This window comes from Oryctolagus cuniculus, chromosome 6, assembly GCF_051225735.1.
Source record: "Oryctolagus cuniculus isolate XC-2025 breed Fujian yellow rabbit chromosome 6, ASM5122573v1, whole genome shotgun sequence".
NCBI lineage: Eukaryota > Metazoa > Chordata > Mammalia > Lagomorpha > Leporidae > Oryctolagus > Oryctolagus cuniculus.
In genome coordinates this window covers 48,945,721-48,968,093 of record NC_142872.1, presented here as the reverse complement: position 1 = coordinate 48,968,093, position 22,373 = coordinate 48,945,721, and the positions used below count along the sequence as shown (strand labels likewise).

Sequence of the window (22,373 nt, the reverse complement as noted above, 5' to 3'; positions counted from 1 at the left end):
AAGTAACATGTAAGGATATTATGATGTTACAATAGCATATATTTTAAGTGAATATTTTATCTTATTTTTGACAAGTCCCTCTGGGGGTGGGTGCTTTAGTGTAGCAGGTTTAGCCACTGCCTGTGGCACTGGCATCCTATATGGGCGCCAGTTGACATCCTGGCTGCTCCACTTCTGATCCAGTTCCCTGCTAACATGCCTGGAAAAGCAGTGAAGGATGGCCCAAGTCTTTGGGCCCCTGAACCTACAAAGGAGACCCAGAAGAAGCTCCCGTCTCCAGCCTGGTCAAGCCCTGACCGTTGAGGCCATTTGGGGAGTGTACCTAGAGGATGAAAGATCTCGCTCGCTCTCTCTGCTTCTGCCTCACCTCTGTAACTCTGACTTTCAAATAAATAAAATCTTTTAAAAAAAAATCCCTCTGCCCTTTTCTCCCAGCATAGGCAACACCTACCACCATCTCAGTTTTTCGTGCTTTTGCTAGCTAATTGTTTTTTCCTTTCCCTCCATCTTCTTCCCCTTCATTCCTGTCTTCTTGCCTCAATTTCTGATCAGAGCATAATTAGCTCCCTAAAGAAACTCGGGAGGCAGTTCTTTTCACATCATTTTTTTTCTGACACCGCTACACAGATCTGGTCCCACAGATTTTGTGCTAAGCCACATGCCTGTTCCTTTGACCTTGAGAGCTTATCCCAGTTTCCCAGGTCTCACTGCCTGCCTGCCCCTATCAGTCTTCCCTGTGTACTTTAGTCACCTGTAACTTGGTGCCATACATGTATTCAAGTGAGGTAAATTCCACAGTGTGTGCAATTGTCTTTTAATCGCTTTCAGCCCCATGGAGCTAGAACAACTTTTTTCATTCTTCAGCTCAGTCCTGATTTATTCAGCTTCTGTGAGCAATTTATTCACTTTTAATTAGACCCAACTTAATTATTTTGTCAGTAAAACAAACGAAAAGAATCTATAAAACAACTTTTAAGTGAAATCACATTTCTGCCTGGAGGGATATTAAGCATGAAATCATGCATCTCATTTCACCTGTCTATTATTTATATTTTTAAAAATTGCATTATTTTTATTTATTTCCCAAGATCATTTACCTTTCAGTAGAAAGATATCTGGGAAACCAGTGTGGGTATAGAAGGAAAAATAGGGAAAAGGTGGAGAAGAGATACAGGAGTGAACAACAGTGGCTCCAGGTCTGCTGTTCAGCAGCCACTTTGTCAGAATGAGCTGGGAGCCTGTTGGGGAGTGCGAGTTTCCAATCCCCATGCGCACAGCAGCTGATGCAGGGAGTGTGAGGCAGGGCACAGGGGTGCTGCTTCCCATTTGCCTGTCTCGCACGTTGTGGACTGCGGCTCTGGCTACCCAACCCCTGATTTACTAAACAAGCACCTCTGCTTTTCCAACGAGCTTCTCCTTATTCATCCCCGTTCCCCTCTATCTCTGACAACTTCTGGTGCTTGCTGTCTTCCATTTATTGAATCCCTCATTAATGATCTATGCAGTTATCTTTTTAAGGAGACACATCTCATCTCTCCAACCATCTTAATAGGTCAGGGACTCTGTTACTGATCTTCCTCTCTGCCCTTTGCCAAAGACCCTGCTTTTAGTTCTAAGATCTCTCTACTACACCTGTGTTTTCAACTTTTCAGAACCCAAAGATTCATTTTCTCATCAAGAAATTCACAGCATTTATCTGAGGATAGCTACATTTGTAGTGTTCGTAGATGGAGAAATACAGCAGATCTTACCTTGAAGTCAGCAATGCCTTTAAATAAATTTGCAGGGGCCAGCGCTGTGGCATAGTAGGCTAAGCCTCCGCCTGCAGCGCCAGCATCCCATATCGGTACCAGTTCATGTCCAGGCTGCTCTGCTTCCAATCCAGATCTCTGCTTATAGCCTGGGAAAGCAGTGGAAAATGGACCAAGTGCTTGGGCCCCTGTACCTATGTAGGAGACTCCAGGGGAGGCTCCTGGCTCCTCCAGCCATTGCACCCATTTACAGAGTGAACCTGTGGATGGAAGACCTTTCTCTCTGTCTCTGTCTCTCTCTCTCTCTCTCTAATTCTGCCTCTCAAAAAAAAGAAATAAAATCTTTTAAAAACAAATAAATATGCAATATATCAATCTAAGCAATATCTGCTCTACTTAAAAATAGGGCTCCCGTATGTACAAAGTGTATCTTTGACCTACAGAACATCCTAGGAATACTTAGAAATGATGTCTTCCTATCAACAACCTATCTCGGACCGTAATGTAGAGACTGGAGTTTAGGGGTCACTCTCTTGGAGTTAACAATAACCAAATAGAACAGTGTTAGGGTGCTTAGAACTGTAGAATATTCTGCTTTAGCTAAGAAGGCAAAGCGAAAGGTCTGACCATACAGTGTTGCTGTATTCTAATCCAGTATACTTACTGGATTAATCCTATATGCTGCTCTCTGGAGAAAAAAAGACTTTTAATCTGGAACTGAGAAAATATACTCAGTGCTCTCCAAAGATTCTCTGTGAGTCCCACATGGTCCAGGCTTCCTTGTAGTCAGGATGAGACCATAAGACTTGTTCTGGCCATTTGACCAAAAGCAAGGTGACATAGTTCACTTCCAGGTTCCTTTTATGGCCATTGTAAATCTATATGTTGAGATCATGGGTAGAGGGAGCCTGGATCCCTGAGTCACTGAAGAGAGAGCCACCTAGACTCCTAAGTTCTTTATGGGTTGTTCTAAGCCCTAGAGAGTGGGGGCTCTGTTTCATGATTATCCTAGACTAGCTAGGCAAAGAATAAAAAAAGGCACTTTCATGGGAGAGGAACCACTTTGAGACACTCCCTATAAACACACACACGCACACGCATGCACACACACACACCAGACAGGGTGAGTTAATTGAAGTAAGAACTTTGGAGTATCTGAGAATCTGGAGAAATTTGAGCAAAAAAAAAAAAAAAAGGTAGGCAGAAAGCAGAGAACAGATAGTGTGGAATAACACAGGACACAGAGAAGCATGAGGTTTTTTGTTTTTTTTGTTTTTTGTTTTTTTTTGTTGTTTTTTTTTTTGTACAGAGTCATTAAAAGCTTCAAGAAGTGCACTGACGTGGTCTGGTTTCCACTTTTAAAAAATAACTGGCTGCGGTCTGAAAACTAGATTGGAAAGGGAGCAAGTGGGGCTGCAGGCACCAGTTACAAGTGTATAGCATGAGTTGGCACTGTGGCAAGGTAGGAGAAGTTTCCCCCTGTTGTGCCAGCATCCATATGGGCACTGGTTGATGTCCCAGTTGCTCCACTTCCTGTCCAGCTCCCTGCTACTGTGCCTGGGAAAGCAGTAGAGGATGAACCAAGTGCGTGGCAGTCAGTATCCCTCTTGTCTCCTCCATCCAGCCTCCTTGCTGGTTCTTGCACCTGTAGTGCAAGCTATCTGACTATTCCAAATTGTGTAGGGCTGGGGCTGGCTCTGTGGCATAGTAAGGTTAAGGCTCTGCCTGTGGCGCCAGCATCCCATATGGGTGCCAGTTTGTGCCCCAGCTGATCCTCTTCCAATCCAGCTCTCTGCTTATGGCCTGGGAAACCAGCAGAAGATGGCCGAAGTATTTGGGCCCCTGCACCCATGTGAGAGAACCAGAAAAGCTCCTGGCTTCTGATTGGCTCAGCTCCAGCTGTTACTGCCATCTGGGGAGTGAACAGGTGGACAGAAGACCTCTCCGTCTTTCCCTCTGTCTGTCTGTAACTGTGCCTCTAAAATAAATTTTTTAAAGTGTATAACAGTAGTCTAAGAAAGAAAACAGTAGAAATGTTAGAATGTACTTTAAAAATATTTAAAGACAAAAATGATACACTTACTAATGGATAGACTGTAGTACATGAAAGAGATGTCAAAGATAATTCTTAAGTCATTGAGGTAAATGGAGATGCTCTTCACAGGATGGGTCTACTGGAAGTAGAGTACATTTTAGAGACAAACTCAGAGTTTTAGAATCTGTTAAGCTTTGCATACCTAGAAAACAAGTAGAGATGGCAAATAAGCCATAGGATATGCTGCTCTAAAGCTCATGAAAGACATAGGAGCTCCAAATACATAAATGTGAGAACAGCTTGCCACCTAACTAACCGGTGATGCCCTAAACTCTAATGAGCTTGGAAGAGTGAGGAAATATAACGTTGTGGACTAAAAAGATCATCATCTTCTCTGCTTTAAAAATCCTTGTCATTGAAAATCTGTTGAAGTCATGGGAAGCGGGATACACAGCAGACTCATAGAATGGCAGATGTCCTAAACAGCACTCTGGCCTCAGAATCAGTAAGGCATTTGGATCTGGCTGAAGAGCCCATGAGAGTATTTTAGGCATGGAAAGCCAAGACACTCTGGCAAAAAAAAAAAAAAAAAAAAATACATGAAAGATCTCTGCAAGTGAGATCCCAGTGGAAAGAACGGGGCCATCAAAGAAGGAGGTACCTTTCTCTGAAGAGAAGAGGGAACTTCCACTTTGACTAAGACCCTGTCTGAATAAGATCGAAGTCAGAGAACTCAAAAGGCTTCCATAGCCTTGGAAACTCATGACAAGAGCCTAGGGAGATTTCTGATGCCATAAACAAGAGTGTCAAATTGTTAAGTTAACAACAGGAGTCACTGTGTACTTACTCCTCATGTGGGATCTGTCCTTAATGTGTTGTCCAATGTGAAGTAATACTATAACTAGTACTGAAACAGTATTTTACACTTTGTGTTTCTGTGTGGGTGCAAACTGATGAAATCTTTACTCAATATATACTGAATTGATCTTCTGTATTTAAAGATAATTGAAAATGAATCTTGATGTGAATGGAATGGGAGAGGGAGCAGGAGATGGGAGGGGTGCAAGTGGGAGGGAAATTATGGGGGGGGAGGCCATTGTAATCCATAAACTGTACTTTGGAAATTTATATTTACTAAATAAAAGTTAAAAATGCAAAAAAAATCTGTTGAAGTAAAACTTAGAGGTGATAAAAGAAAACCAATGAGGAGCACACCAAAGCCTGGGGATGGAGTTGAGTATGCCATCTGTTGGTGCTTGCTTGAGTGCTTGCAAGGGCTGCCCTTTGACCTTTCCTTCCCCACAAGGCCCATTCTACAGGATTTCATCTGTCACGTAATTGCATCCTTTGATTCGTTTTATTGAAGGTAGTTACTGTTTCTTTTTGCTCCCTCTTCCACATTCCACTAGTGCTCATTCTCATCAGTCAAAGCCAATCATCCCGATCTCACCGTGGACACATCTCTCAGTACTTCCTCTCCAGGAGGAAATCAGCATCTGGCAGCCTAATTAGAGAGCAAGAGTTGTAGACTTTGAATGAGGCACAATCACAACTCCTGCTCTTCCCCCTGGTGTTTTTAAGAAACAACTGTATGCAGGCGGCTCTATGTAGGCTCCTGTCGCGGAGTACAGTACAAATGACGATTGGGAAGCTCCGAACTCCATTGTACATTTAAATCTCCCTTTGACTATTCCTTTCCCACAAACACCTTACTAAAATTTCCTGGACAAGTTTCAGAACCAGAAAACTGACCAAGAGTCTTCCAAATGGTGATTTCTGTTTTCTAATATATATTTCTACAACTACATGCATTTCTTGAATCTAAAACGTCATTAACTTAATACCTTTCAATTTAAAAAAAAAAGCACTATATAAATGGTGTGACATGGTTAGGTTCAAAATATCAAAAGTGTGAAGGTGAAGTATAACTGAGATTCTGATCTATATCGCTTTTTCTGAAAAGGAACTGGAAGAAATGAAAGGTTGTAGAGAGAATCACTCTCATCCCCCTTCCTTCTGCTTCTTTATTTGAAAATGGTGGTGACTAAAAGTGCATGGTCATTCCCTCAAGCAGATTGAGTTAAGTGGAAAAGCTAATATGAGGAAGAAATTGATAATAAGAATGTTTAATTAAACCCTTCCTGGATCTACTAAAATACGAAAGGAAAGGGTAGGAATCTGGTTCTTTAAATCTTTAATTCAGGTTTGATGGAAAATATACTACTGTTCTGATCCTCTTGTGGGAGGGAAAATGTTGTAAAACATGTTAGCAGCCTTTCTTGTATTGGCGGGCAAACCTCACACAATGAAAATTATACTTTCTAAATGACTGGTGATGTTTGTGAAATTGGTTCTCAGTACAGCAAGTGAAGTGTCGAAGCTGTAGGGCAATGTTGCAATAAGGCACCAACAGTTTTTGTCTTAATGAAAATGATTCCTGTTGGTGCCCATTGAAAACGTAATAACAAAAATATCAAACCCCTTAATTTTGGAAATCCATAGGTTAGCATAAAACTAAAGGCAGTATTGAAGCATTTAAGAAGTGAGTTGACATAAAGTAAAATATACTACATTTAATAAAACAAATGATATTTGAGTATGGTAAAATACTAGGCTGAATTGATCTTTATGCATTCCCTCTTTCATGTCCTGACACTTTTTTCAATTTATATCACTTGGAAATCTTTTTAGAACAATAATTTCTTTGAGAGACAGAAAAAGATAGAGAGCTTCTATCCATGGATTCACTCCCCAGATGCCCACACTAACCCCCGGCTGGGGTCAAAGCCCAGAAATTCAATCTAGATCACCCACGTGAGTGGCAGCCCTCCCAGGACTTTCTGGAGTCAGGAGACAGAGCCAAAATTCAAACCCTGGCACTCCAATATGGGACGCAGGTGTCTTAACCACTTGGCTAAACAACCTCCCCAGACATCACTGGTAGAAATTGTGCATGAAGGGATAGGAAGTCTCTGGTGCACACTCGTTCCTGTTTTCTAACTAAGTTGGGCTTTCTATCCATTCCTGAAGTCAACATGTTTGCTCCGGCCACATGGGGCTTGCAAATTCATTTGTTTCTTCCTGGGCTCCGGTACCCCCTCTTCCAGGACTCATCCCTCCATGACATAACCTCATTAAATCTGCCCTCCTTTGTGGCACTTACCCTGATGGGTGAATATCTATGAATATAAGTTTAAAATCTCTCAGCCATACTAAGGAAAGCTCAGGAGATGAGGGATGCATGTGTAGGTTTCACTCAGCTTGTACAAAACAAGGATTCAAGAAGTATTTGTTGACTAGTTGGTTGATGCCCAAACTGTGAAAATGAAATTTGCTAAATATGGTATTGATTTTGCTGCATAAAGTCGAAAAAGAAAGGAACTGGGGGTTCATTTGGAAATGTGAGTTAGGCAGGAGAAAGTTTGGGAATGAGAGATGGGATTCCTCTGAAAACTAGTTAGCACAGTACCCTATCTCATAGGACTGCCCCCGTCCCTGTAGAGGACATAATGCCCAAAGGAAAATAAGATGAGCACTTCAAGCCAGAGATGATCACAATGTGAATTAGCCAGTCAGCAATCCTCAAGTTTACTGGTAGTGGGAGGTGCCATTTCAAAACACTAGACTGGGAAAAAGACTTTACAACGGAAGGACCTTGGACAGTTGCTTCATCCGCGCCGTTCCCTAAAACTTGTGAAAGCAGTAATAAACCACACCTCAGATCAAAGGATTACACAGTCCCCCTGTGTTTCCTGTTGCACGGTTGGGAAGAAGTGTTTCATTCATTGGAGAGCAAACAGTGGGTTAAAGAGCTATGTTCCTGCTTCTAGTCTTATTCCCTCTAGCCCATCCTTCTTAGCAGACTGTCTGACCCCAGTCTCTAGCCAGCCTCAACTTGGGCCAATGTGTGTTCCCCAGACCCACATATTCTCTGGGATACCCCTGTGAACTTCTGTTCCTGGAACCAGTTGCTCTACCTTCCTCAGCTTCTCTACCTAGCTAATGCCCATCTGTTGCTGAAGCCAACTGCTGAAGTACGCCCTTTTTTACAGGAAGCTGTCCTCACTGCACCTGCATGTACATGTACACAAACATTTACATTTTTCCCTGACCTGTAAAGGCATCTTGGCCTTTGTACCTAAATAAGATAGATTTCATCAGAATAATGTTTTCTTATTTATATAACCACCATATAATTCTTAATATTGGGAAACTTCATGTTGTTGAAATACTATTCTCTAATCTACAGTTCCTATTCAAATTTTTCACTCATTGCCCAAAAATATTCTCTATACCTATTTTGTCTCTCTCTCGTGTAGGATCCATTATAAAATCACATATTACAGTTAGCGTTATATGCTTTTTATTTATTTGAGAGATAGACATAAAGAAGAGAGAGAGTACCCGTATGCTGGTTCATTCCACAAATGCCCACCATGGCCTAAACTGGAATCCAGGTCTCCTAGATGGGTGGCAAGAATCCAGTCAGTTGAGCCATTACTGCTGCCTCTATTACCAGAAAGCTGGAATCAGGAACCAGAGTTAGGACTTGAAAATAGTCCCTCCACAGGGGATACAGGCATCCTGTCAGGCATCTTTGCCACCTGCCGAACCATCTGCCCCTATATTTATCAGTGTATCTATGGGTATAGGTAGATAGAGATTGTTTAACGTCCTTTAATCACAAACAGTTCCCTGTATTTCTTTGACCTTTTATATTTGAAAACCATAGGCTAGCTGTTTGGTAGGATAGCCTCCAATCTGAGTTTTTGGTTTTTTTTTTAAGGTTTATACCACAAAATGGATGTCATTTTTTCTCCATACATCATATCAGGAAAAATAAAGCATGTGAATACGACAAATAGACTTTGCTAACTACCCCACCTAAAATACTTACATCTTCTACACCAATCTAATCTCTTCACTTAAGAATATTTTGCCACCTGAAAGTGAGAACAGTCTAAAATGTCTGATGTTAGCCACAGTGAGATTTCTGCTTTGCATTTGCAACTCTGTTCATGAATTATTTTCTTCTTTCCTTTGCAATAAAAAAAAGAATCCATGAAGGATGTATATTTTATATAATGAGAAAGGAGATGAGAAATATTATTTCTGGCTTGCCAAATGTCATAATGTTGCTTTTGGTTGTATTATGATAGGCACCCATAATTGCATTTATTTTCTCCTGCCTGCTACAAGTACTCTGCAGAGTGTCCTGCAGCCCTAGAGCCTTTGGACTGAAAATCACTTGGATTGATTAAAGCTATGAGGAGAATTATGATGAGGGTCAGACCATAAAGGCATCAGGGAGATAAAATAGTACCATTTAAACTAGAAATGGACCCTTTTTACCTAAGTTTCCATATCTGTGACAGGCTGCTTCTTCATTAGAAGATTCATAATACCTGATATTCACTCATCAGCTTACTCGCAAGAAAATTATCCATGAACCTAAATGAGAAGGACCATTACAGACAACTTTGACATTACCAAATGTACCTTTCAATGGTATCCTTCTGGGTTATTAAGCAGGATTCAGCTCAAAGGAACCTTGAGGGTACATGTGTAGAATCCATTAGAAGAGCTCAGGAGTTGGGCTATCCTAGGTAAAGCAGCACTCACACTCCCTAGGCAGTCTCTGATTAACCGCACTTGCTCAGTTTCAGAGACGACCAGGTGGAGTGAGGAGGCAGGAAGGGACCCCCCGCCCCGTGGCACCCCAGCCCACCAGATCAGCAAACACCAGCCATGTTCCGTGACAGCCATCAGGACAGCCCAGTTACTTCAGGCCCCACTGTCCTAGGAAGCAGCTCGTCCCCTCTCTGCCACTTACCCTTCTCATTTGAAGTTCTGACAAAACACACATTTCTGCAAAATGCCATCAGTCTCTGAAAATTTTAGAACCAAAGAAAGCCCAGAAGAATACCTTGCCCTCTGTTTTAAAACGTGGCTAACATACTTTTATGTATAGTCTAATTTATTCATCCCAAAAACTTCAAGAAAAAAATTGTAGGAATAAGGGTTTTTTTTTTCCTCATTTTATAATGAGAAAGAAAAACCAACTAGGTGAAAGGGCAGTTTGGTGTTAGGAATAAATCAAAGCTGGAATTCTGAACAGGAGGTCATGGTCCACTAAGGCAGACCTGCACTTCTCCTGGATGTCATACCAGCTCATTGACACCCACCACCCCTACTTCTTGCTTTCACGTCCCCTATCACAGCATTAGCTGGATGCTATTTATGTAATTGTTTAAAGTCTCTCACCCTGAAATAAATGGATCCTGGCATTGAACCTATGCTTCTCGCACTGAATCCCAATGTCTACCTTGCGAACAGACAAAGTGGATGTGCCCCACTCTCTCCTGACCATCGCAGTTCCTTGTGTTTGCTTGCAGGCCCTAGGCTACTGCTGCTGGAAATGGCCATCTCAGTGGACTCGTCTTGGCCGCGGTGGCAGTGGAGAGTGGATGACGGCTTCCCGCAGTCTCCATCAGAAACCACCCCACTGCTCTCTGCGGAGACGGGAAGGCAGCACTCCCGTGGGACACAGCAGCGGGTCGTGTTCCCCAACAACAGCACATTCCAGCAAGACTGGGAGAAGGTCTCCAGGAGATACTCCAGCAACAGAATCTGCACCACCAAATACACCCTCTTCACCTTCCTGCCCCAGAATCTCTTTGAGCAGTTTCATAGGTATGTGTCCACTTGTCCATACAACACACATCGAACCAAGTATTTGCCACTTAGATGCACACAGGGATACTGTCTTTGGGTCACCATTAATATCCAAGTACCTGTGCATGCCATTCAGTCATTCAATAAATATTTATAAAGTTCTACTGTGTCTCATGCCATGTCTTGGGTGCTAAAGCTACATGAGGAAAAATGAAAGACTATTCTCACTGAGAGTATTGTGCCATAAAAGAGAGCTTAACTTCTAAGTTGATATGATAATATAACTAGAAGATGCTTCTGAGGGCAGGTACCTGGTCCTATTAGAGTAAATAGTAGGGAAATCTGGCCTCATTAAGAAAGTCAGGCATGTTATTTCAATTGATGTGACAATTGAAGAATAACCAGAAAAAAGAGAAAGAATTAGCTGAGAAAAGGGGGCACAGAGAAGTATGAGAAGGGAGCCAAGAGAATGTTCCTGCATGTGCAAAGATACTGGGGTTCTGTGACAAGAGACAGCAAGATGAGCTTTTGAAGCTTTAAAATATAGGCCATTCTGATGCAATAACATGAGAAATCATTTTTAATTACAAACCAAAATATAAACTCAAATATTAGGCTAAACTTTAAATTTAACATGATTAACTACCATGTATTGAGCAACTGCTATGTTCCAGAACCCTCACCTGTACGTTAAACAAATATTTGATCATGTCATGTTTAGAAAAATCCTTTAACGTAGGCATTGCCATCCCTGTTCTACACAAGAGGAAGTAGACTCTGGGAGGAAACACAACTGGCAAACACAGCATTTGAGTTAACCCTGAAAGAGAATGTCATTTTAGTTGGGAAGGGCCAATTCTACACAATTTTTCACCCAAACTTTACTTGCCCTTTCCAGATGGGCCAACCTCTATTTCCTGTTCCTGGTGGTTCTGAACTGGATGCCCTCCATGGAGGTGTTCCACAAGGAAATCACCATGTTGCCGTTGGCCATAGTCCTGTCTGTAGTCATGGTCAAGGATGGCATAGAGGACTTCAGGAGACACCGCTTTGACAGAGCAATAAATACTTCCAGCATCCGAATATATGAAAGGTAGGGGAAATCTGCCTCTGTTTTCTCTCTTGTGAGTAGGTCATGCAAACTCCTTAGCATGTTTGAAGGATGTTTATCTGTTCATACATCATATTTTCTTAGCTTTGCTTCATTCAGTGATTCTCAAAAAAGGGTAATTTTGAACCCTAGTGAGCATCTGGTAATATCTGGAGATAATTTTTGACAGTCACAGGAGGAGGGAGGGTACTACTGGCATCTAGTGGATAGAAGCCACAGTTGCTGCTAAATACGCTATGATGCACAGGACAATAGCCCACAATGGAGAGTTATTAGCCCATAAAAAGCATCAATAATGCTAAGGTTTAGAAACATTGGTTTACCTTGGGTAAACATTCATGTTACAAGGGTATATCAAGTCCCTGCCACCCTTGTGGGAGACCCGAATTAAGTTCCTGGCACCTGGCTTAGGCCTGGCCCAGCCCTGGCTATTGTAGTCATTGGGGAAGAGAACTTTGAGATGGAAGAGGTCATGTGCTCACATGCTGTCTCTCTTTCTCTGTCTTTCAAATAAATAAATAAATTATTTTGAAGTACATCAGAAACTTTGTGGGAAAATGGAATTAAAAGATAAGTTCATTTTGGTACAAACATTTTTGAAATCCATGTGGCTTTTTCATAATATTCATTTTTCTTAAACCTTTTGAAGTAACTGATTTCAAAATATTTTTGCACAAAATGAACATATTTTAAGTCCTTTTCCATGAGAGCAGGCATTGTGGTACAATGGGTTAAGCTGCTACCTTAGATGCTCACATCCCATATCAAAGTACCATTTTCAGTCCTGGGTTCTGCACTTCTGATCCAGTTTCCTGCTAATGATCCTGGCAGGCATCAGCTGATAGCCTAAGTCCTTGGGCTCCTGTTGCCCACATAGGAGACAGGATTGAGTTCCAGGCCCCTAGTCCTGTTGGAGACATTTGAGGAGGAAGCCAGAAGATGGAAGATACCTCTCTCGCTCTCCCTCTCCATCTCCCTTCCTGTCTCTCTCCCTCCACCCCGCCGTCTTTCAAATGAATAAATCTTTTTCCTTTTCCGTGAACTTTTTCAAGTTCTTTTGTACTACGAACAGGACATTGTTGTTTTTTTTTTTTTTTAAGATTTATTTTATTTATTTGAAAGACAGAGTTAGAGGTAGAGACAGAGAGAAAGGTCTTCCATCCACTGGTTCACTCCCCAGGTGGCCGTTGCGGCCGGAGCTGTGCCGATCTGGAGCCAGGAGCTTCTTCCGGGTCTCCCATGTGAGTGCAGGGGCCCAAGGATGTGGGCCATCTTCTACTGCTTTCCCAGGCCATAGCAGAGCTGGACTGGAAGAGGAGCAGCCGGGACTAGAACCGATGCCCATATGGGATGCTAATGCTTCAGGCCAGGGCTTTAACCCACTGCACCACAGCACCAGCCCCAGGACATTGTATTATCACAAGATGGTAAGAAGCTCAAAAAATAAACTCTAAGATGACTGAGTCATGTCAGGATACTAAATTTAGTAGGAATTTTTTGAATAGTATCAGGAAAATGAGAAAACTTAAGCTGTTTTTAAAGCCTCAGAGTTTCTTGGCTGAAAATCCATTCTTGAAGGGCTTGCTATTTGATTTAGCAACTAAGCACTGTTGAAGACAGCTGGGTCCCACAGAGGAGTACCTGCATTCCATATCTGGCTGCTCCTGATTCCAGCAGAGACACTAGGAGGCACTGGTGATAGCTCAAGTAATTGGATTCCTGCTATCCACCTGGGAGACCTGGGTTGAATTCCTGGCTCTGAACTTTAGCCCAAGATGGGGCTTTTGCAGACATTTGAGGAATAACCTCCACCCCCACCCCATGTGTCTGTCTTTCTCTCTCTCTCAAAAAAAAAAAAAAAAAGTACATAAAATTAGAAGAAAGCTAACTTTCAGAACTTAACAAGGTAGGTTTTAGGACCCAGAGTTAGAACACATGTTCTTGGCTGCCTGGGATGGAAAAGGAAGATACCTGTGAGTGACGTCTGCATTCCAACAGGTGGAGTCTGAAACAAGTAGAAGGAAGTGACTTGGAGAATACACACCTGTTCTCTGCCTTATCATACCGCTCCCTTGGTGTTTGTAGACTGGATTTTTAGTCTTAGTTTTCCTTTGGAAAAAAAAGAGAAATTTTCAGCAGAGAAGACAGGTAAAAGATGAGAAATAAATTATGAGAATTGAAGAAACGGGAGTTTGCAGAGATGAGAAAAGAAGGTAGGAAAAGGCGGAAAAGGAAAGAAGACAAGAAGCGAGTGGTGGTCTCCAACCTGCCCTTTGAGGGGCGGGCCGACAAAGAGAACCCCAACAGGCATTACTGTGGGAATGAAATCAAGACCAGCAAGTACACCGTGCTGTCCTTCGTGCCCAAGAACATCTTTGAGCAGCTCCACCGCTTTGCCAATCTCTACTTTGTGGGGATTGCGATTCTGAATTTCATCCCTGTGGTCAATGCTTTCCAGCCTGAGGTGAGCGTGATCCCCATCTGTGTCATCCTGGCGGTCACTGCGGTCAAGGACGCCTGGGAAGACCTCCGGAGGTACAAATCCGATAAAGTCGTCAATAACCAAGAGAGTCTGATCTATAGCAGGTAAAGCAACTGCAGGGAAGTCTTGTGGACCCAGCTCTGCTGTTCCTGTGGCTGCTGCCACTGCAGCTGCTGCTGTTAGGAGGGAGGGAGCAGGGGGGTGGCATTATTTTTGGCTGAGTGAGGCTGTTTGGTTCTCTAGATTGGGAATTACAATCTAAAACTCAGAAAAAAAAAAAAAAAGGAGTTGTTTGTCTTTCCAAACTAGGAAGTTTTTCTTATATAGCATTTTTCTTTACTTCTCCAAATACATCTAACCCTTAAGAATTCTAAGTGATTCTTAGTACAGTTTTGGCTGTGGGCGCATTTGAGCATGTTTGGGAACTCTGGAAGGGAAGAGATTACATTGTTTTTCAGAGGAGCTAAGGGTTAGAAGACACAAGACAGGAGACAGCTGCCTGCGTGGAACTCTGTCTGCAGTACTTAGCACCTGTGTGGTCTTAGGCAAGTGGCATAGCCTCTTTGAACCTTGCTTTATCGTTAGTAAGACTGGAACCACTCTTAGGATGGCTGTAGGAATTGTGTAAGATAATCCTTCGAAAATGCTAAGCCTCATGCCTGACACGGATTCACTGCTCAATAAATGCAAGTTATGGCTCTTTATTTTTAGAACATAACACTTGAACTAGCTCCATCAGTAAGACTATCCCAGAGCACCTCTCTGGTGTTGTCTCATCCACAGCCGGGACCACACACCACCTGTGTTGCCACATTGACTAATGTCATATCATGTATGCACTTATTTTACAAAGGTTCTCTTGAATCAGTGACCAAGCTGGGCTATTAGGGAAAGAGTGTGCTCTCACATTTAGGAAGAAGAGTTCAGGAGTGTCTCCGCTCTGTGACAGCCCCCAAAGAATCAAGGGAGCGGGCTCAGGCCTTATTGAGAGACTGCAGTGACCAAGTACGTTTTCTGAGCTAGCTGTTAGCAACAGGAGGTGGCTGAACCATGAGCTGGTGGGAGATTGACTTCTTGCTTAGTAAAGAGAGCATGCCTCTCTGTGAAGGCGCTCCGTAGGCCTGTCTTGTCTCCTCCGACTGCCAGCAGCCCTAGTGCAGCAGAAGTTCTGGGGTGGCCCTGGGAACGAGTGGAGCGCCGCCATTTAGGAACTGCTCACATTTAGCAAGGGCTCCTCTTCCCTGAGGAAAGGGTGTAGGAGCCAAACTCCACTTGGAAAGCTGTAGTTGGGAGAAGCCTCCGAGGAGACTATTTAAGACAGGGTTTGTCCCTCAAATCCCTAAACTCTTTCAAGCCTTGAGGAGCAAAGGAGCTTCTGGCCTCTGCTCATCTGGAAAAGTTCATTGGAAGGGTTTGTTTCTGCTTTTGTTTCAGCCAAATCCGATTGTCTTGAACGTTAGGAGCGCTGGACTCCAACAGCAGAGTGTTAGTTGTCCCTCATCTTTGAGTAAGGAAATTATAAATGCAGAAAGAACTGCCCGTGTGATGCCTTTCTTTGAAGATATGGTTTTTAAGAAAGCGCTGATTTTCTTCTAGCACCAATCCACCTGTACCTTTTTGCTTTCTACCTCTCCTTTGTTTTGTTTTTCATAGAAGATGCACACTGAGGCTAAGAATCCAGTTCCTTAGGGAGGAATGTGTGTGGGCTGCAATGAGCCTGGTCCTGTTCTCCCCACTCTGCCAGAACATTCCAGAACAATGGGCCCATTCTTGAGGATAATGTCAGGGTTGATCAGATCACAGATTCACCCCTGCTGGGAGTTGAGCTGACCTGGGCTAGGCTGTTGTTCTGTTTACAAAACAGCTTCCAAAGGACTTAAGAAAACTTAGATGATAACAATCTAGAAGAGAAAGACATAAGTCCACCGGTTCCCTGGCAGGCAAGGACATGAAGGGTTTTCATGGTAGTATTTCCCAAAGTGTGTTCAGTAAAACGACAAAGAAATGTTCCCTGAAAAGACAATCACAGCCAAAAAATACATTCTGGCTTGTTTGAACTGTGGCCCAGGAAGGACTAAGATACATAGTTTGGAAACCTGTTCCTCTTTGATTAACTTGGTGCTTCCTCTAAATTTACTGGGATTTAGAAATACTTTTTCATACCTAAGTTGGAGAAATTTCATATTTTCAAGGATAACAGAATCATTAGCTGCAGGGACTAGACAGGTAATTAAAATGGAGTAGATATAAAAAGAAAAGCGATATTACTCCATTAATGATAAATGGCAACTGACACTTAGTGATGGAGCAGAGAAGGAGGGGCCTGTGGCCAGATGGGAAGGCTATGCATTCGTCCAGCTGGCAAGACTCACCACCAGCTCATGCTGTGCTCTTTTTTTTTTTTTTAAGATTTATTTATTTGAAAGAGGGGTCCGGGGACTGACATGGAAGGGGGCGGGGGAGAGGGAGGAAGGGAGAGAGAGGGAGAGAGATTAATTCCGCTGGTTTCTTCCCCTAATCGAAGCAATAGCCAGGGTTGGGCCAGACTGAAGCCAGGAGCCAGGAATTCCATAAGATGGCAGGAACTCAAGCACTTACGTCATCACCTGCTGCTTTCCCAGGCACATTAGTGGGTAGTTGGATTGGCATTGGAGCATCTGGGACCCCACCCAGCCTCTGATACTGGCATTGCAAGTGGTGGCTTACTTAACCTGCTGTACTACAATGTCAGCCCCTCATTTCCTGCTTTCTATTACCACGTAAAAACATAAGCCCTTGTGTTGCCAGATTGCCTCAGTGTTATTAGAGAACTAGAAGTTAGTATTTCCATTTGAAATAACATGACTTCTTAAAATATTTATTTATTTATTTGAAAGGCAGAACAAAAGGAAGAGGGGGAGAGACAGAGCAAGAGAGAGAGGGAGAGAGAGAGATCTTCCACCTTCGGGTTCACTTCCAAAATGGCTGCAACAGTGAGATCCGGGCCAGGCTGCAGCCAGGAGCAGGAACTCCTTCCTGATCTCCCACATTAGTGACAGGGGCCCAAGTCCTTGGACCATCATCTACTGCCTTCCCACGACATTAGCAAGAAACTGGATTGAAAGTGGAGCAGGGGGACTCGAAGCAGTGCTCTGATACGGGATGTTAGTGACACAGTGGCTATTTAACCCTCTGTACCATAACACTGGACCCAAGAACATGATTTCTGAGTGTTGGTAAAATATATAACTCATTTAAACATTTCAGACCAGTTTTATTTGACCCAAGGTTCTATTTTGCCTCTAAGTCCCCTCATTTGCAACCTTTGCTTTATAATGTCCTGGGAATCTGGAGTCTCCTAGAGAACAGAGACGGGTCCTGATCTTTGGAGAGAATGCAGGCTGGGGGTCATGGGCCTATGCCCAAGACCCAGATCTACTGAGACTGAAAAGCTTGGGAAAATTGCTTAAATCTTGGTGTCAGTTTCCATTTTTATGAAACTTGGGAGTGCACCTGCATCATGTCCTGTCGGCTGCATTATTCAAGAGCAGAGCCCTCAGCTGAGTGAAGGTGGGAAATAGCACACGTGTGATGCTTCTTTTGAGTCTAACGACACGTTTAGGAATGATAAAGATCCTGGGAGAACCATCCTAAGCAGGTATTCAATTTTAAGTCAGCTTTGACAGTGTTCTCCACTGCAAGTAGTAGAAACCCCAACTCGCACAGATGCAAGCAACCAAAGGACTTTGTGCGTTCCTGTATCTACAGTGTCCTACAGTAAGCAGGTGATCAGCACAATTTGATCAGCATTCGCAGTGCAGCACCAACAGCCCTTGTCATCCAGGCTCTCTGTGTCATCTTTACCTTTCAGCAGACTTCCCACTTGGCAATAAATTACCTACAGCAGCTCCAGCCCTCATATCTACATGTGATAATCCAAAAAAGGAGAAAGACATTTCTTGTAGCTCTCTTGGGAGATAAAGGAAGTTCTCTCCCTAAAGCCTCCTCACGTCGTGGTGGTCCCCAGCAGGTCCTGGGTCCACCCCGACAAAGTTCCCAGGTAAAAGAGATGAGATTTTAGGAATGAGGTTATGTCTGAGCCACAGTTCCCACTCAGAGTCTCACATGATGTCAGCATCCAGCAGCACATATGGGCTCTACAGAGATGTAAAACCCAAATGGAAAACTAAGAGAAGGGGAACAGATGTTAGAAAGGCCACCTCCGTGTCCTCAACACCATCACTTTAAAACACTTTTGAGCGTAGACTCTTTATAAATTGCTTTCTACGTACAAATAGGAACCTCCATGCTTAGGGACACTCTACTTTGTGTCCCTGAAGTTCTAAAGCTGAAGTGTATGAATTATGTGTAAGATCCTGTAACAAAAAATTAAGAAATGCTAGCCAAGCATTCGTTACTGTCTTAACTGGTGGGCTCTAAAGGGCATATCCCAGGGCCAGGTATCAGTGACGCATGATGGGATGCCCGGGAAACAGCAGATCTGGAAGCCTAATTTCCTTTGTTCTGAAAAGCGACATGAAATCATATCTCACATAGCCTGGGTCTGTCCATTTTATCCATTTCCTCTCAGATTCGCTTGCTTGAGAAACTGATGCCCTTTTTCTTTTAAATTTTGGCCAATTGACTACTCAAGCTTTAGAATTTTGCTCACTTCCTAATCGTATGCATCATCCCACCCGGACCTGTTTAGACTGGAAGAAAATGTCTTTTTCAAAACAGCAGAAGCCTTGTTAACAGAATTACAATCCTGTTAAAGCATTTTTCTTTTAATATAGCAACTGTGCTCGTGGTCTAAAGGTGACCCATTAATCAGATTTATGGAATGACTTCGAGGAGAGATTAGCTTCAGAATCGTATTAGCTTAGTTTCTCCCAGGGCTCAGTTTAATGAATCTGGAAACCATACCCAGCAAGAGAATTGTATTTTTCCATTGAGCTTCATAAGTGTTTATTTGTGTTCAGAAACATACAGTATGGAGGGAGGAACATGAACCAAGGAAACCCAGAGTGCTTTTGTCTCTGTACCAGAATGAAGCTAAAGCCTTTCTGGGTGCCCACCCCTGGTCACTCGCTTACTTGTGTGTTCAGTAGATAGCATGCAGGACTTAGTAGGTGCATACCGCCATGGCAGACCTTGCGTGCTGCCAAGGGGATGTCACTCCAGTGGTCACAATGAACTTAACAGTGGTGATGTTGCACACACTTGCTAGCAGCCGGCACACAAGGGACAGAGTAGCGTAGAGGATGCCATGACTTGTCTGCCTGCCAGACTTCAGGGATGCCTTCCCTGAAGCCATAAGCATGTTTGGAGAGCACTGAAGGACGAGCAGCACTGGACAGGCAGAGGGAATGTGTTTCGGCCCACAGCCTGTCCATGTGTCACCTAAAAGCTGTATGTCTTGTGCTAGTATCAGAAACCAGGACCAAGAAATTAGGGAATGAATGACACAAGTGAGGGGGTTTTTTTGTTTGTTTGTTTTTAAATCTGATTTGTCCCAAGATACAGAAAGTCTTTGTTCCGTAAGTCAGGCGGCTGCTGTAACAGGAAACAATCATGTATGCTGCAGGGGAAGGGCAGAGCCCTGACACCCTGGCCCTGGGGGCCTGCTCTGGGCTGCAGCCTGTGTGCACTGGCCCATCGGTTGACTTTCATGCCTGTGTCCCCACTGGGAATGTGGGAATGAGAGAACCAGAGGTCCTCACCCTGGTTGTCTCAGTAATTAACGACATGGCCTACGTGAAGCCACTTAAGCGGTCAGGGCCCATTGTCCTCATCTTTAAATAGCACTCGTAATCTCTCTACTGTCCGATTTGTGCAGATGACATGTGAGAGGGCTTGAAATTAATGTCACTATACAAGCAACCTAAAGAATGTGGTGCCACAGCAGGTGAGGGAAGCAGTCTCAAGCAGCATCTCACTGGATGCCTCCACTGAGGGCTCTGGCTTCAAACTTGGACTTGTTCCTTAGAAAATGTGTAACAAATGTAGTTGGTCACTTGAGCCTCCACTTCAGCATCTGTAAAATGGGAACAGTTCTAGCACCGATCTCCCAGAGTCATATGGATTGAATGAGATAATCCTTGCACACAGTTAACTCAGTATTTGCACTCTAAGTAACAATAGATGATTTTTAAAAAATTTCCAGTCACCTCAACTCTGATGTTTTCATTGCCTGTCCTAGCCTTGGGCTTCATCTTTCCTGCTGTGTTCTTCACACATACAAGAGAAGAACTGCTAATTTTATTTGGAAAAAAAGCAAGGATATTCACTGAGCCGCATTGCCCAGTGGGCAGCGTTACAATGTTGTAAAAGCAAAAACTTAGGCCCTGCTCTCTGTTTCTTCTGTGTGGCATAATTCTAAAATCCAAGTTCAGAAAGTCCCCGGGGGCCTGGGCCTCTTACGCTTCCCTATCAGCAGCACAGTTAGCATACCCACAGCAACACGTACACTGAAGCAAGGTTGTAGGTGGCCTCATCTAGCCCAGAGCCTAAGCCTCTTGGTCCGAATCAACTTCTAACACAGAGTGTATGCAGTGTCATATTTGTGCAACTGTTAATAAGGCAGGTATTTGGTCCCCATTTGTTTTTAAGATTTATTTATTTGAAAGGCATAGTTAGAGAAGGAGAGACACAGAAAGAGAGAGGCTTTCAATCCACTGGTTCACTCCCCAGATAGCCACAATAGCCAGAGCTGTGCCAATCCAAAACCAGGAGCCAGGAGATTTCTCCAGTCTCTCATGCAAATGCAGGAGCCCAAGGACTTGGACCATCTTCCACTGCTTTCCCAGGCCATAGTAGAGAGCTGGATCAAAAGTGGAGATGCCGGGACTTGAACCGGCATCCGTATGGGTTGCCAGTACTGCAGGCAGCAGCTTTACCCACTACACCACAGTGCTGCCCGCCCCACTTTGATTATTATTTGCAGTGAAAAACAGCTTTCTGGAAAACACAAAATTCTGCCCTGTGATTGACAGGACAGAAATTAAGTTTTGCCATGGCCATCCAAACATCAAAATACAGTCACAAACCCACCTGCAGCTAAAACTACATCCTGTGGGTTTTGCGGGTATTAAATGAGGTGACACAGCTCAAATGCTGCTTAGCTTAGGGCCTGGTATTCAATAACACTAAGAAAAACGTTATGTAAAATACTGCTCAGAAGCATGTGTAAACATAGCCGAGAAACACCATGAGCTTGACCCAGGAGCAGTAAGAAAGACCGACCCTTGGCTGGAGTTCAGAACTGCGTGAAAGAAGACAAAAACCTTTTAAGTGTAGATCTAGACTCCAAGCTCTTATAACTTAGTGAATTGGGCCTTGGGGCAGAATCTGAAAAATGCAGAGAAAGGAGAAGCATCCAGTGTCACTTGAAGCATGGCTGTAAAAGGCGCCACTGGCTGGAGTTCACAGACCAGCAGACCATGGCATCCAGACCCCGGGGTCTTGTTCTGCATTTGCCACCAGCCAGCCAGGCCTCTCTCTGAAGCCTCCATCTCACAAGTGCCTGTGTCACTCCTGCCGGCCTGCCCTGTGTTGACAGAATGCCATAAACCACTTGGGTCAATTCAGCTTGTCATTTCGGGGGAGAATGCATTAGGTCCTCCCCCAAATCCAGTGGGCAGCAGAGTCATAAAACAAGAACTCAGGTGTCCCTGAAGCTCTGCACTCTTGTCACCAGGCATGATTTGTGCTGCAGCAGGGGAGGATTTATAGCCTCTGCTTTGGCATTAAGGAGCTCAGCATCCTGGAAGGTGAGGCCCCTTTTCTCAACTCAGCCTCAGGTAGGTCCATGTCACCTTCTTCCGAGGCTGCATCTGCTCGTTCCTGAACAGGTGCCACGCTGAGCCACGAGCCTTGCTCGGCTGTCAGTCACGTGTCACGGTGAACGCACCTGTGTGGCCTTACGCAAGCTAGATCACCTTTCTGGGTCTCAGCTCCCACAGCTGTGAAAAAAGTCTTTGAAAAGCTCATGGAAAATGTATCATAGGAAAAATCTAACATGGATTTGAATTCTTTTAGTACCAAAAATTACCTTTCAATGTGATTTTCCACAAACTTTTGGAAGTACTCCCATAAAGAAAATAGTGATAATAGAAGTCATTTCTTTATTAGGCAGCTAAATGGCAATGCAGGGGAAGTACTAGGTTCATTATAGATATCCAACATGTGCAAGCTAATATTATAATAGTATCATTATTAGACATTTGCACTGGGGACTGCATCACAAAAATGAGATAGGTAAAGCTTCCCTGCTACTGTCTCATGTTCAAGACAAATTTACAAGGAATCCATAGATATTCTCTGAACTCTACTCAGGTG

At 43.5% G+C, this 22,373-nt stretch overlaps 1 protein-coding gene across 11 annotated transcripts in view; it reads left to right on the top strand.

Annotated features, from left to right (window-relative positions):
- The window catches only part of ATP10B (ATPase phospholipid transporting 10B (putative)), a 356,253-nt gene that overhangs the window by 236,771 nt on the left and 97,109 nt on the right, over positions 1-22,373 (top strand). For 10 of the 11 annotated variants that reach the window (XM_089335037.1, XM_089335035.1, XM_089335038.1 and 7 more), the window contains 2 exons: positions 10,182-10,479; positions 11,360-11,554. In XM_089335037.1, coding sequence (XP_089191163.1) covers positions 10,182-10,479; positions 11,360-11,554 — 493 coding nt within the window. Of the gene's footprint in view, positions 1-10,181; positions 10,480-11,359; positions 11,555-13,566; positions 14,159-22,373 lie in introns of those variants that run through there. The other variant, XM_051843576.3, reaches the window with a different exon arrangement.